At 49.2% G+C, this 16,416-nt stretch overlaps 1 protein-coding gene across 1 annotated transcript; it reads left to right on the plus strand.

Moving 5' to 3' along the window:
• The first annotated feature begins 10,162 nt into the window (after positions 1-10,162).
• Positions 10,163-13,026, plus strand: LOC144719541 (potassium voltage-gated channel subfamily A member 3-like). The gene has a single exon (XM_078595570.1). The coding sequence runs from the start codon at positions 10,189-10,191 to the stop codon at positions 11,659-11,661; it is 1,473 nt and encodes a 490-aa protein (XP_078451696.1). The 5' UTR covers positions 10,163-10,188; the 3' UTR covers positions 11,662-13,026.
• Positions 13,027-16,416: the final 3,390 nt, after the last annotated feature.

The following is a 16,416-nucleotide window of genomic DNA, read 5'->3' on the forward strand; positions in this document are numbered from 1 at the left end:
CCAAGACGACTGGCCAGCGTGGAAGAGTAGGCCAAATACCATTCACACTCCATCACCGGCGCTCCAGAGAGCTGTCACGCTGCGTCGTCTGGCCTACCCGTGATCCACGCACCGAACAACAGCAGCCGTGGCATTCCCCTGCTGCCAATTAGTTGAGTCACTGAAAGACATTTCACGGTGGGGGGCTCTTAATCAAATTACAATACAATCAATCGCCGTGCTCTGCATGCTGACCTCCTGAGCCCGGGGATCCTCTTTAGGATTCATAGATTAATTGATTGACAGTGGCGTAGCAGTGGTCTGAATGTGCCCTGTTGCAAGGAATAAAATGGGGCCCCTCCACTGAAACCTAGGCACCTTGGCACAGTCAGTGGGTCTCTACGTGAGTGCATGAGTCACTAAATACGTCTATGGGTCACAGTGGCATAGTGTGGTTGGGGCCACCTGTCCAATCCCACCCTCTCACCCTCTTCATAGCCCAGGTCATCTGGGCACCTCCAGTCCGTGGGCTCCGTGACAGTTGCACCGCCTGCACACTCGATGGATGCGCCACTGTCGATCGACATCCTCCATGTAAACCAGAAGAGAGGCTCGGGACACGACAAGTCCCTATTGGTCCGGAGCAGTGGTGGAAATGGGCCGGAGCACCCCAGAACGCCGTGGCGGGATTGAACATTTGTTTAAGAAGGAATCAAGGATTTATATTTATTTTTATTTGACTCACAGATAGACCCCTAATCTGACAGGGAGACCCACAGACACGCACAGAGACCCACAGACACGCACAGAGACCCATAGACACGCACAGAGACCCACAGACACGCACAGAGACCCACAGACACGCACAGAGACCCACAGACACTCATAGAGACCCATAGACACGCACAGAGACCCACAGACACGCACAGAGACCCACAGACACGCACAGAGACCCACAGACACGCACAGAGACCCATAGACACGCACAGAGACCCACAGCCACGCACAGAGACCCACAGACACGCACAGAGACCCACAGACACGCACAGAGACCCATAGACACACACAGAGACCCACAGACACGCACAGAGACCCATAGACACGCACAGAGACCCACAGACACGCACAGAGACCCACAGACACGCACAGAGACCCACAGACACGCACAGAGACCCATAGTCACACACAGAGACCCACAGACACGCACAGAGACCCATAGACACGCACAGAGACCAACAGACACGCACAGAGACCCATAGACACACACAGAGACCCACAGACACGCACAGAGACCCATAGACACGCACAGAGACCCACAGACACGCACAGAGACCCATAGACACACACAGAGACCCACAGACACGCACAGAGACCCACAGCCACGCACAGAGACCCACAGACACGCACAGAGACCCACAGACACGCACAGAGACCCATAGACACACACAGAGACCCACAGACACGCACAGAGACCCATAGACACGCACAGAGACCCACAGACACGCACAGAGACCCACAGACACGCACAGAGACCCATAGTCACACACAGAGACCCACAGACACGCACAGAGACCCATAGACACGCACAGAGACCAACAGACACGCACAGAGACCCATAGACACACACAGAGACCCACAGACACGCACAGAGACCCATAGACACGCACAGAGACCCACAGACACGCACAGAGACCCATAGACACACACAGAGACCCACAGACACGCACAGAGACCCATAGACACGCACAGAGACCCATAGACACACACAGAGACCCACACACCAAGCGAAGCTCCTCCTCCTCACCCTCTTCCTCCTAAGATCTAGTGGGGGTGGGGAATCATTTATGAGTTCCCCCAGTAATTTATTCCCATTTCGGGCCCTGGACGGGAGAACTGGCTTGAAGACTCAACCAGTATCGAGCAGGGGTGCATTCAATGGACAGAGCGTTCCAAAGCACTTTTTTTCTGCTGAATGGCCTCTTAGCCTGGAGCGCATTATAACAGGCCAATAAACGATCCGAGGCGCTTCCTCGCTCAGTGTTAGGTTCAAGTTCAAGTTCATTTTTTTAACCGCAACAAACAAAAAAGAAAAACATGAACAAGTAAACATCTTAAGGTGAATATGTGACTAAGTGCAAACAGAAAAACCAAGAAAAGACGGCAAAATATTGCAGAAAAAACACGGTACACCAACGCTGTGTGCAAAAATCCCAGTGGGATGCAAGTCAAACAACAAAATCCATCCACGAAATCTGGGGTTCGCGGACGCGAAGCGCGCGCTCATTTGTGCCGAGCGAGTAGCGTGCCGTCGCCTGCCGCCTGAACGCACCGTTCAATAATAATCGCCCCCACGGCAGAGCGCTCTGCCCATCGAACGCACCCGCGGAAGTCAAGTGGCTCGGCGGCTCGAATCCCACCACGTTCTTGAGCGGCGAGTTTTGTTTTGTGTGTGGGGGTGGCGCATCACAGACAGTGCTCGCGGGGAAGACGCAATGCAACACGAAGGATAACCTATACTGTTTGGTTCTTTTGGTAAAGTCACGTAGGTATAAAATAAAATAAATCACGACGTTTCGGGCGCAACACAAGCATCCGGACGCTTGTGTTGCGCCCGAAACGTCGTGATTTAATTTATTTTCTACCTATGCGACTTTACCGAAAGAACCAAAGAATATGGATCCCTGCAGTCACGAAAACTTCTAATCTAGCTTGAAGGGTAACCTGCCTATCGCCAAATCACCCAGATTGCGCCCGATGTCATCAGATCTCAGAAGCATACTAAACAGGGTCGGTCCTTGACAGCGCTTAGCATAGGCGGCCACCATACATAACAAGTGTTATCGGCAGCGGCAGGGGCTACGCTATGACAGCAAAGAACATTGCAGCAGCATCCATTGTTGTACTGCACATCTGTGCTCCCACGTCGAATGCTCCCCCACCTTAAAAAAAACACGCACCGGGCAGCGTGGTGAAATATGGTGAAACGACATCCCACGACTGGGGAGGCCTCCTCATCCAGAAGTGGACTCGACAAATGACTGGACACGTACCACGTACATTTTTTTAATAAAAAACCGAAAATCCCAACCATTAATTGCACCCTCTCTCTCTCCACGATGCCACTCTCCTTTCAAGTTCACGCCAAGGACTTGCGTACGAGCCGCATGCGCTGCTTGCCTGCCCGGCACGGCCACTAAGAGCAAAGGAAGGGCATTGGCTCAGGCTGCAAAGCTCTGGGATGGCCATCGATGCGTGGCCTGCCAATTACAGACTGACGTTATTCACGGCTCATTGTCAATCCACCAGCCAGTTGCGTGAATACCTTCGTATGCCGCGTTGATCGTGTGTGTGTGTGTTGGGGGGATGTTTGAAATAGTTTTTTTTATTTATCCTGGAGAAATTCGAAGAGCTTATGAAGCTATTTTTAACAGATGTCCAGTCGAGGTGGGTCAAAAAGTTACAACAAATACCAAACAAACGGTTGGAGTGCAAAGTATAGGAAAGGTAAACAAATCACAAAAAAAAATACTTCAAATTGATTTTTAAAAAAATAGATAAAGTATATAATACACATTGCAAAAGTTGGTTCAACCAACGTTACTATATTATGCAGCGTCTTAATGTCACGGGTTGTTGTTGTTGTTGTTAAAACGACATTCAGTCAAAAAAAACGATAACCGTTTCCCCATTCCATTACTGGTTACAAAAGGCATGAACCGGTAAGCGTTTCCAGCAGCATTTTAGTCGTGAAGGCATTGAATTGGCACGCGCGTAACTACAAAGTGAGCGGCCGTAGCCCGAAGGCCACATTTGCCCTTGTTTCTCATATACGCACAGGGCAAAGGCGAAGCACTGCAATTGCCCGCTCACGCTACTGCTGGCAGAAGCGCCTCCACTCGAGGGAGCTCTAGAGAGCTGCACTGTGTCTGTTCAACTCTTGTTAGAAGAGGGTCAGCTTACCCAGACTTTTACCTCGCTCACACGCGACTTGGCAATCGACTGTGGCGTATGTACGCAAAAAAACGATTGTAACCGCCCCAATTCATGCACTCTCCTAGCTCCCGTGATGTCGTCTCAGTGTTATCTCTCCGTTCTCGAGAATTCAAGATCCCCTCTGCTGTTTTGAACCACCTCCTCTGTAACGTCCTTAAATGGGCACAGCTTCGTCAATGTGCGTCGCGTACTGAGATATGCGGGTCACCTTTAGTTTGCTGTTCAAATCAAAATGTTATTGGATTGTATAATATGCGAGACAGAGGGGGAAAAAAAGAGCAAGCAGCAGGGTGCACGCTTGGAATTACAATGAGATGCAGAGGAACAAAACGCGTGGATAAGGGGACAATCGCGACTTTGAGACATCGTGTTCACTGTTGAGAAAAACAAAATGGCGGAGCTAATTCGAGTCCAAATCCATTTTAATCCGTGCCCCCGTCCGTTTTATTTTACGGAACTTATAGTTTCGTACCTGTCAACCCATACGGTTTAACCGTATTCTTGAGCAGGAAAATTGAGTTTTCAGGTCCATACGGCGTACAGCTGTTTCAATACGGGCAAATACATTTTTGTCTATTTGTGTGTTTCTCCCTTGTGATGGGACTTTGTAGGATGAACGTTGAGATTTATAAGGGCACGGGGTGACCAATATGGTCTGAATAGGTCTGTAATAAGGTAGGCACTCATAAGGCGTTGACAGGTATGTATTTTTCACGTTGGATATTCTTTGTTCTGTTTATTTCGGGAGCGGGTCGACAGGTATGCAAAATTGTAGATACGAGTAGAACGCCGTGTTCAATACCGATCCTCATTATCACAAAGTTAGAATCATGGGCATTGCCCCACCAAATGGGGCGCCACGGTGGGGAGATGTTAACTACCTCGCCTGGTATACAGGAGGTCGTGGAATTGATCCCGACCCTGATGCCTGCTTTCGTGTCTCTCTCCCCGTGGTCACGTGGATTTTTCTCCGGGTCCTCCGGTTTCCCCTCCACATTTAGAATCGACATCACGCGTTTCGAATATTGGCTGCTGTACATTTCTATATGATAAGCCACTTCGTCGGGCTATCATTTATGATAACCAGGTCGCTTCTGAAACGTAGCTATATAGCTCAGTGGGCCATGCCTAGTAAAATAAAACATAATTTAAACTATAAAACTATATTTTTTATTTTAACAGGTTCAGCCCACTGAGCATTATAGCTCTTTTTCAGAAGCCACCTGGCATGGTGATTCTAAATACGGAGGGAAAAACGGGAGGACCCGGAGAAAAACACACGCGACCACGGGGAAAGAGAGACACGCAAACTCCGAATATACAACAGGTGTTAGGGTGGGAATTGAACCCACGACCTCCTACATACCAGACCAAGTAGTTAACATCTCGCCACCGTGGGGCCATCGTCACCAGAGAGACCATTAAAAGCATCGTCTAAGACAAATGACCTTCATTCAAGCAAAGAAGGGAGTCTGAGGACTTGTTTCTACAGCAAATGGAATGGGGATGCCTCGAGGGCAATATGCAATATAAGCGGCCGTTAACATGGGACGATTTGATGTGTAACAGAGATACCGCATGTACACTGTACTCCATATATACTGCACATGTATAAAGATATATTCCAATAGACATTCATCTATGGAGATATATGTGTACGTGTGTAACTGTACCTCCCTGCAATAACTCACACGTGGATCTCCATGTTTTTGTGTGAATAACCACTCTTCGCACGTGTCGTTTTAATATAGAACATTATAGGATGAAGGGAATGTGCTGGGGTGGTTTAGGTTCCTTGGTGGAGAGCGGTGGAGAAGCGGTTAGCGCTACGCTGCACTACGAACCCTGCTACCCGAGTTCGATTCCCGCTCACGGCAAACACCAGTGACGATTATCTGAACCATTCCTGGGCCTCCCCTAGGTCGACTCAGCCTCAAATCAGTACATGGTGTGTATAAACATCGCCACTGGGGAGACAAAAGCGACCCGGGCGTTGTGCTGGCCTCCCACCCCCGTGTGTGCCATGCCGGACTGCATAGGTGCTGCTCGCTAACAGCACTTGCCCCAACAGTCTGTCACGGGCTATGGTGGCCAGGCAGTTATTCTAGAAGAGGATAGTGGGCACGTATCTATTCTCAGGGCAATATTAAAGGGAAGGGAGTAGAAAGGAGGTTGTCTTAAATGTAAAAACGTTTAACTGTGAATGGTTAAGACATTTTTTTTGAAACACACAACAGGATTATTTTTGATGCCTGGATCACGCAAAATTGTGCTTGTTTACAAATAGTGCGGGAGTAAAAAAAATTACGCAAACCCAAACAATTATTAATGGATTATAAATTATCCCCCCAGCAGAGTGTTTTCGGCGTGTTTTAGCTACACTGGAGTATTTCTACGGATTATGTTGTTCTCTAGCGGTCGATACTGAGCACGATGTAAATTGTGATGCCATTCTCGCCCCATCTGAAGTGCAAGGTGTAAGTAAGTACAGGGGTTTTTATGAAGGCAACTCCGATGTACGACATATTACTGACCGGTATTCGGTATAGACCCTGAACATCACGAAACTACTCCAGACATTGACCCCTGATGCTGGGTAGAACGACGGGATAAATTGGGTAATACCCCAATCTTTTGTTTACTCTTGTCAGCGTTATCAATCACCTCACTGCCCTCACAGACGGAGCTCCTCCAAGCCTTAAACAGGTTAACCTTGTCTCCTTTAACGTCCGTGACTTAAATCATCCCCATCCAAAGGCAGCGCACTTACTAATATTAATCTATTTCAACCAGACTTGGTGTTCCTCCAGAAGATACATTTGATGATCACCGAGGCATTCAACATCTGTAGGTTGTGTGGAGGACAAATCTTACATTCATCTTTTGTCTCCCAACAGTCAGGAAGTGGCATAATGGACAATTAAACCAGTGGTTCTCAAACGAGGCTACTTCGATTCCAGCGGGTACGTGAGGTGATTTTTTTATGTGTGGAATTATACCATAAATTAGTCATGAGTGAATAATTACGTATGAATCTGCGAATATAAAATAACTACGATCAAATTTAAATCGATATAGTAACCTAGAACGATACAAAAGACCTTTCTAAACTCATTGATCATAAACAATGCTGGTTTCCGAGAGTAACCAGCTAGCGTGAACAAATTACGTCATGCGTGCAGTGCGTCCATTAAATTAGTTTTTATTCGCATGCAGTTTACTTACTCGTCGTCTTTCATGTGGATAAATACCAGCAGATGAAAGATGCAATTGTAGATTTGTTATCCACTTAATTGTCTGTTCAGAAGCAGAGTGGATCTCGCCCATTCCTCCTACAAAGGAGTGCAGACAGAAGCAGCGTGTTTCCAATTTGGTTGATCGTTTTGGATTCATGGCCGCAATATTCGATGCGCAGGTGGCCGCATCGGTGCTAATTCGGTTGATACAGTCGACCATTGGCGAGGTGAAAGGTTGAAACCGGCAGGTTCGACGGTAGGGGTCCTATATGAGATGTTTATTTTGGATATCGGCCGCAGACCAGACTTGCTTTCATCTCGCGTCTTCATTTGTATTTGTGGTGTGGAGTGAGGCTGCTGTGATCCAGAAGGGGTGGCGTGATTTTAGGCAAATAGGCAGCACTGGGTTTATGTCCCGATGTATCGGAAGGTTGCGGGGGTTGACGATAATTTTTTGGTCATCCCGGACGGTCGCTGTTTCACGACGGATTTGCCGCGGAGCGATGTGGGTGAGCACTGGGAGCCACTGGGTTGGCGTCGACTTCAGCGTACCTGAGATGACACGCATTACAATGTTCAGTTGTGTGTCGATAACTCGAGTGTGAGCGCTGCATCTCCAAACAGCTGAGCAATACTCTCCGTCGAATATACGAGGGCGAACGAGGCAGTCCGTAGTGTTCGAACATCACAGCCCCAACTAGTTCCCGCCAGTTTATGGATGTTTGTGCGGATTTTATCTTGTTCTAAATTGCTTAATGTGTTGCCTGAAAGTGAGACTTCGATCGAGCACCACTCCCAGGTATTTCGGGAGTGGGTCGCGGGTGATGGTTTTACAACAAAACTCGATCTTCAGCGTACTTTTTGCCTCCGCGTTCGTGAGATGGAACGCTGAGGTCACTGTCTTGGTTGGTTTTGGCTAAAGTCGCCGGGAGTAGAAATCATTTTCCAATTTCTTTAGGTCGGTGTTCAATATTCTTGAGCTGCGCTGAGTGCCGTTGCTTGGCCGGCCAGTGCTGGATCGTCTGCGTAAATGAACTTGCGGCTTAATGTAGCCGGCATGTCGCTGGTGTAAATATTAAACAGGGCTGGTGTGGTCGGCCATTTTATAGAGTTCGTGGGCGGCTGACCTTGTTTCCAAAATGGATGCGAAATTGTTTGTCGCTGAGCCTTCTGGCGATGAGGCAAACGGTTTTTTCACATTTGATGGTGTTGGCGAGTTTAAAGAGCAGTCCTCGGCGACAGACCGTGTCCTATTGCAGAGGACAAGTCTATTAAAGCAGCCACTGTTTTCTGTTTATGCTTAAAGCTGCCTCGATGTGTGATGTCAAGGCGAGGACCTGGTCACAACTGCTTCGTTGTGGCTGAAAACTTGCCTGCTCAGGTGGTATGGTGGCTTCCAAGAAAGGATTAGGCTGTACAGATAAGAAAGGTTGGCCTTTAGCTGTGTAAGTCATCATCAGGTTTTCCTGGCTTGAGGAGAGCAATGACTTTTGCTTTTTTCTAAAGTCTTGGTAGCTTGCTGGTGGCGATGATTTTTGAAAAAAGTTTAACCAGCCAGGTTCTTCCCCTGCTGCCAAAGGTGTTTAAGGAATTCCAGGTAAATCCCATCTATTCCTGCGGCTTTATCTGCCTTTGTTACCATCAGTGCGGCATCTATTTCTTCTGGAAGTACAGCTGCAGACAGAGGAGAGTTTTTGACACTGGTGGAGAGTGTATCTTCTGCGGTTGTTTAACCGTGCGTTCTTGTTTTCGACATTCCGATTGCTTTTGCATTGCCGAGAAGCTGCGCCGCTATCCCATTAGCTCACTCACTCGTTAGTATACCTCGCAAGATGGATAATTGGTTAACATATGCTCATTACTCATACATTTATTTCTCAAAACCGTGTTAGGTCAGGCAAGGGGGTACTCAATTGAAGCGAAATTCAACAAGTTGCCAAAAAAATATTGAGAACCACTGCTTTAAACGCATAGCTGTTCAGACAAACATCGACACACTCCCAACACCTTCGTCAATGACACTGTCTTTAAGAGAACCAAATATATAAAATAGGCAATGTTTTTGGACAAAGGTCCTTCTTCATGGCATGCAGAGCTGAGAGATAGAACAAGCCCAGAAAAAGGTGCCGTGGAATGAAAAAGGTAAGAAGCACTGGGTTAAGGGAACGTTTCACGCAAAACACGTTCAAACTCTTCGAAGATAAGGCCGCTTAACCTCAATTCTCCATGACTTTGACCCCGTGGTTGTCCCTTTACCGGGCAATCAGACATCTTGAACTATCTGGGGGCATCCACGGTGGGCGGGCGGGGGGACAGATCCAAATTCCACCTTATAGGTCTCATACTCGAAAACATGATACTTTGGTTTGCTGCGCATTTGGTTCACATGTATACCTCTCGAAGGACTGTTCGGTTTGGGTTCGTATTAAAAAAAACCTGGGGGCGTATACATGACAAATAATCGAACCCAAGTGTATCAGAGTAATTCCATTCAGGCTCTCAACACCAGGAATACCCTAATTTCACTTTTGGGTCGAGTGAACAAAGTTACTATGGTGTTGCTCCCAAAACTACTTTCTTCTCCACATCAACATTCCCGATGATATCTTGAAAAAAACCCAAAATTTGAATGACTCTCTCGACTTAAATCCAATTACCTAACCTATCCTAAAAAAGAATGGAGACTTAGACCTTCCAGATTTTTGGGGAAGTCAATCTCACTACCTGAGAGGATTGGAACTACGGAGATGGAGCGATGAAATCAGCCTGCGTGCAAGATCCAGATGGATTGCTGCATTTTAAGACCTCATGATCCTGCAATACAACAGTGCAACAACCCACCTGATGATGAGAATTATTAATAATCATTCATAATAATAATTATAAAATATCCTTCAACAAGTACGTACTCCGCTTCATACTCTCTCTCTCTCTCTTTCACTCGCAGATCTCTACATAAACTCCCAGGCACTGTCCAGCCATGACCATCGCCAGCGCCAACAACAGCATCACGGGCCATGGCAGCACGGGCAGCCTCTACAACCCGACGAACGAGACGCGTGACTGCGTGCGCGCCGTCACGCGAGAGGACATACGTGCGCACCTCCTCGACAGCAACGAGCGCGTGGTCATCAACGTGGCCGGCATGAAGTTCGAGACGTGCGCGCGGACGCTCGCCCAGTTCCCCGACACCCTGCTGGGCGACCCCGCGCGACGCGCCCAGCACTTCGACCCCCTGCGCAACGAGTACTTCTTCGACCGCAACCGGCCCAGCTTCGACGCCATCCTCTACTACTACCAGTCGGGCGGGCGGCTGCGCAGGCCCGCCAACATCCCCTTCGACTTGTTCTCCGAGGAGATCCGCTTCTTCGAGCTTGGCGAGGAGACGATCCAGCGCTTCCGCGAGGATGAGGGCTACATCCGCGAGGAGGAGAGGCCGCTGCCCGAGTCGGAGCTCAAACGCCAGGTCTGGCTGCTCTTCGAGTACCCCGAGAGCTCGAGTGCGGCCCACCTCGTCGCGATTCTCTCCGTTGTCGTCATCTTAGTGTCAATTTTCATCTTCTGCATGGAAACGCTGCCGCAATTCCGAGACCATGTTGATCAAGAAGAGCAGTTCAATGCCACCGAAATTTCTTCAACCGCCAGTTTTGCCACGGATCCATTTTTTCTGGTGGAAACCCTTTGTATCGTGTGGTTTTCCTTCGAGCTCGTCGCACGATTCCTATCGTGCCCTAGCAAAACTGCGTTCTTCCAAAACATCATGAACAGCATCGACGTGGTGGCCATCATGCCGTACTTCATCACACTCGGAATGGAGCTGGCCGAGCAGCAGGGCAACGGTCAGCAGACCATGTCGCTCGCCATCCTGCGCGTCATCCGCCTGGTGCGCGTATTCCGGATCTTCAAGCTGTCGCGCCACTCCAAGGGCCTCCAGATCCTGGGCCAGACGCTCAAGGCGAGCATGCGCGAGCTGGGGCTGCTCATCTTCTTCCTCTTCATCGGCGTCATCCTCTTCTCGAGCGCCGCCTACTTCGCCGAGGTGGACGAGCCTAAAACGTACTTCACGAGCATCCCGCATGCGTTCTGGTGGGCCGTGGTCACCATGACGACGGTTGGCTACGGTGACAAGGTACCCGTGACGGTGGGTGGCAAGGCGGTGGGGTCGCTGTGTGCCATCGCGGGCGTGCTCACCATCGCGCTGCCCGTGCCCGTCATCGTGTCCAACTTCAACTACTTCTACCACCGCGAGACCGACGTCGACGACTCGCACTCTGGCAAGGCCCACTCTCCGGAGCACTCTGCCGCCAGGATGTCAATCGTCCAGTCGCTGAGGAGGAGCGCGCCGAGCACGCCCGTCCACGCACCAGGCTCTATGAGCAAGAGCGACAACACGCGCACACACACATATGTGGCCAACAGCTTTGAGCATCAGTGCAAGCCCACCGATGTGTGAAGGCCACGTGGCCATTGGTTGGAAATGTTCCACCCTTTTGTCTTAAATTCATGTAGCCTCTGTGTACTTTACATGTTTTTCCATGTTTTGTTTTCGGGTGGGGGTTATTTACCTTTTTGAAATACATTGGCAGTATTTTCATATCTTTTGTTTACTTTTATACTTATCTTTATACATACATTGCTTTTTTCCGAATGCTTAACACATATGTGAAAATATTTCCGACGTTTGTTTGTTTTTTGAAATCTCGAATGGTATGCAATTTGTATGTGTTTATAATCTATCGTTTCAGATACCGACATGGCCTTGTTTGAATTAGTTTCAATTATGAAATGATTACCGCACTATGAATTGCTTTGCAAGTCCTGTGTTTCTCGGCTTTCCCGAGAGCTTTTGTTGATGCTCATAAGCACTTTAACGCAATGCAATCACTTGAAAAGCTTGGAATGAGTTAATTACCAGGTGAAAGCCACTTAACTTAATCCTGTAACTTGCTGCCATCTTGCTTTTTTTGCTGTATACTTTAAATCGTTTTGCGTTGGTAAATTCTAATATATAAGCGACTGGCAAGACGTTCGTAGTAATGATATATGCATGCCGAATAATAATTACAAGTAAGCATCAATAATGTAAACTGATGTTCATATCTAATCTCATTAGAAATGTAAATTGTATAAGTCAGTGGTTCCCAACCGTTCTGGCCCCGCCGACCACAGCCAATCAAGACATCTTCGTTGACCACCACGTGGGAATAGCATCCGCCATAACATTCAAAACAACCCTGTTCATTAAAAAGCAATAAAAAACATTAACTTGCTATTAATTAAATCATCTAAATAATTGTGCAATGGGCAGTCGGTAAATGTTTTGTTTAAAAAAAACGTAGTACGGATCTGCAACAGTTCCACTGGCAAGTGTACCCACGGCCTTGCAGATGGACAGTGGCCCACGGACCAGAGGCTGGGAACTGCTGGTCTGTGTTAATGTAGTTTGTGATGTCTGCCTTGGAGTTTGTAGACTGTAGGGCTTCCTCGAGCTGTCACTGTGTTTGATTTCACAGGACTCATGTGCAAGAATCAATATCACTGTTCAGAGTTTATTTTGTGAGTGGACCATTTGAAAAGGAGAAAATGTTTCTTAAGTGGTGAATGTCTTATACACAAGCCCACGTCTTTGTAGTCACAGGATCTCTCTGTCCCATCAGCCTGTTGGCTCATGAGCAGCAGCAGGCAATTCACAATTTATGTTTTTTGTACGCTTGGCGTTAGAGACAATTGCACTCAAATTAAGTAGCTTTGAAATGCAACTCAAGGGACGCGCATTATTCTTGGGACTACGGAAGAGCAATTGGGATGATGGCTTAGAATTGGATTAGGATTGGGCTGTGTAAATCGTTAGTTGGCTTGTGTACTGAAGTTGAAATAACTCGTGAGAGACCAGCCTTTGATTGTAGTCATCGTTGTGGGAATCTCGGCACAACACGCCGTTGTTGTGTGAAGGCCATTCCATGATTTCTGTATGTACCAGATGTTTGTGTCATCATTGACTTCCTCTCATAGTCACCCGTGAACAGAGCTGGTGGTTGCTTGTGAGCGACTTTGCAAGGGAATTTGTTAGACGTAGGGTTACGACCTCTTAGGTACAAACAACTTGGGCATATGATGGTGAATAAGAATATCTCACATATTGGAAGAGGGGTGGGTGGGGGGGAATTACATATGAATGCATGCAAATGTATTGCCTTGAGTGATGCATTATCAGGCACTTGACAAAAACTGTGACTTGTGTAATGAAATCCACGAGGGAGACAGGTAACTATCAACCCTCTTGATTTCTCTTCTCCAGCTCCCTTTACAAATCCATCTCCAACCCTCTCCGCCTGCGCGACTCCCGCTCTTTTCTCTCCCCTACAACAGAGGTCGCAAACGGGTTTTGATTCCTTACCCGTACCCGTACCCAGCCGCACCAGGGTCGCAATCGGGTACCCGATACCCGTACCCTACCCGATACCCGGCTATCCGTACCCGGCCGGGTATTGGGTAGGGTACGGGTACCCGATTGCGACCTCTGGGATGAAGCCATATTACAGGCGCGGGTGGGTTGATTCTAGGAACTTGAATTGTGAGAAGAGATAAGACGTTGGGAAATGAGTGACAAACGGTGACTCACCAGTGACTCACGGCCTACCCGTACCCGTACCCGACCGCACCAGGGTCGCAAACGGGTACCCGTACCCGGCCGGGTACGGGTAGCCGGGTACCGGGTAGGGTACGGGTATCGGCTACCCGATTGCGACCTCTGCCCTACAACCATGTCCCCCCGAAGGGCCTTTCCTCCCGTGCATCATGGGGTGTCAGCGGCTCGTCCTCCAATATGAGAGAGGTGAGGAAGATCCTGCTACGCGCTGCCGCCCTGAGTATCCTACATTACCCCGCTGCACAGTGCCCGTGCGAGCACAATGCCCAGATACACCACATCATTTTGTCCCAATAAAGTGCCGGCAGGAGTCATCCCTGAATCCATCACTCTCGTATGTGCGTGCGTGTCCCACCTCAGCGTGCAGACGCACACCTGCAATACCCCCCCCCACCCCCAAATGAAAACCCGCCCTTGAGTAACACAACGACTGGGGAAAGGGGGGAACAACATAAGCATACACACCCCTGAAATGGAAACAAAATGGCAATCCTGCAGGCAGCAACACACCCACAGTATAACAGCGGCGAGGGATGAAAAACAAACACAAGAGAGCCAGGGTGACACAACGCACGAATGGTGGCCTGTACAGGATGTCAACAGCATCACCATCCCCGGTTACCTGTCTCCCTCGTGGATTTCAATGTGCAGGTCTCAATCGGTCTGTGACTTATCGACGATCTGGCTCAGCATCGCGGTGATGGTGCGGTTTCGGCGTTCCACCATCCCATCAGTCTGTGGGTAGTACGGTGATGTGCGCAACTTCTTCGTACCAAAAATGTTGCACAGCTCCTGCACCAGTTTAGAGGAAAAATTGCGGCTCTGATCCGTGAGCAATTTCTCCGGGACACCCTTGTCCATAACGTGCCCCTGTAAGAAAACCTCCGCAATGGACCGAGCCGTCTGATCGGCGAGGGGCCACGCCATAATCCATCGGGTGAAATACCTCAACACCCACAAGCAAAAATGTGCGACCACGAGTAGTGCGAGGGAAAGATCCTAAAATGTCGAGAGCCACCAGCTCATTCACCCGGGAGATGGTGATGAATTGCCATGGCACTGTCACCGGGCGTGCAGGGGGCTTTTGCGTCGTGCACATTCAGCACACGTGGCTATCCATGTGCGTACATCTGCTGCTATGCCTGGCCAGAAGTAGCGACTTCTAAGTGTGGAGAGCGTCTTGTGTTCACCCAAGTGCAGGAGACGGCGACCATGAACCTCCGTCACCAGCCGTTCCCGCACAGGAGTGGGAACAACCAGACAATGACACTGGGTGTCCAGTTCCCACCGCGTAAGCAGTCCCCCAACATTAGTAAACGATGTCACAACAAGAGCTCGACTTGGGCTGGTGGAGGGTGACATTTTTTTTGCTCGTGGCATTTCATCTACCTTTCTGTGCGTGAGCCTTCTCCACCGGCCCCATGCAGTATGCGTTCTGACGGATCGGTGGTGCAATTCCCCGTTTCAATGTGGTGTGACATTAAATCCGTCCGGCCCAAGTCATAAGGGCCTTCATTAAAAACCCCTTCAAACCTCTGTACCAGTTACTTCAATCCCCGGCATTGGGAGTCAGACAAATCAGGGTTCTGTGAAGCTAACCCATCCAACCACGATGCAGATTCTGCATTTGTGCGCTCTGCATCAGCCTCTACGCCAGTCGCTTGGACCTCCTCCCCCTCCATGGACAGTGGCCGTACGTGCGCCAGAACCATCCCGGCATGAACACTGGTCGCTGTATCAGCAGTATTCAAGGCTTGTGTAGAGGAGTAGTATGATGACGTGACGTCATGTGCGCTGAAGGCGGGATGACGTCACGTCAGAGGGGATACTTAAGGGGGACCCAGGGACGAAAGAGGGGTCGTTGTGGGAGCCCGGGATGGTGAGCGTCTGAAGGATGCTTCTCCGGCTCGTGACCGGACGGTGTTAGCTGATCCCCCGTCAGAATTCTACGAGTAGGAGAGCCGAAGATATAGCCAGGGGTAGGGCTCAGAGAAGTCTGCAAGAGCCGGCTAGGTTTACGTGGAGTGCTGCTCTCTTCGGTTAGGGCGGTGTTGGTTGAGCCCCTGTCCCGACCCGAGTGAGAGAGCCCAAGAGATAGCCGAGCTAGGTCCGAGTGAAGGACCGAGTATAGGGCACCTATCTCTGGTGTGTATTGTTACCCCTTTTGTGTTAATAAACTGGCATAAGCCCTTACGAGTCGTCGTGCACCACACAACACTTGCATGAATAGCTGCTGTCCATGGCGCAGCACGGTGTCTACTCCCACTAGACCATGACGATCCATGGCCATCGCCGCTGGCGAGACCAGAATGGGTGAGTCCACGTGAGCTGTTACCAGCGGCGTGCGATAAAGGGAATCAAAATCTGAGCGGCTGGCGGTACTGCGAGCATCTCCCTGACAACCGCATGCACGGGAGACAGCCTCTCTGCTCCGCTGTCTAGCAGCAAAACAAGTTTACTCGCCATTATCTTAATAGGGAGGCAGTTCAAATAATCCATCTCTAGAAGGCAAGGAATCGCAAATGTTCTAGAGACCAACACAGGTTCCGATATTACCAA

The sequence above is a fragment of the Lampetra planeri genome, chromosome 6 (genome assembly GCF_965212315.1).
Source record: "Lampetra planeri chromosome 6, kcLamPlan1.2.h2, whole genome shotgun sequence".
In the NCBI taxonomy this organism is placed as follows: Eukaryota; Metazoa; Chordata; class Hyperoartia; order Petromyzontiformes; family Petromyzontidae; genus Lampetra; species Lampetra planeri.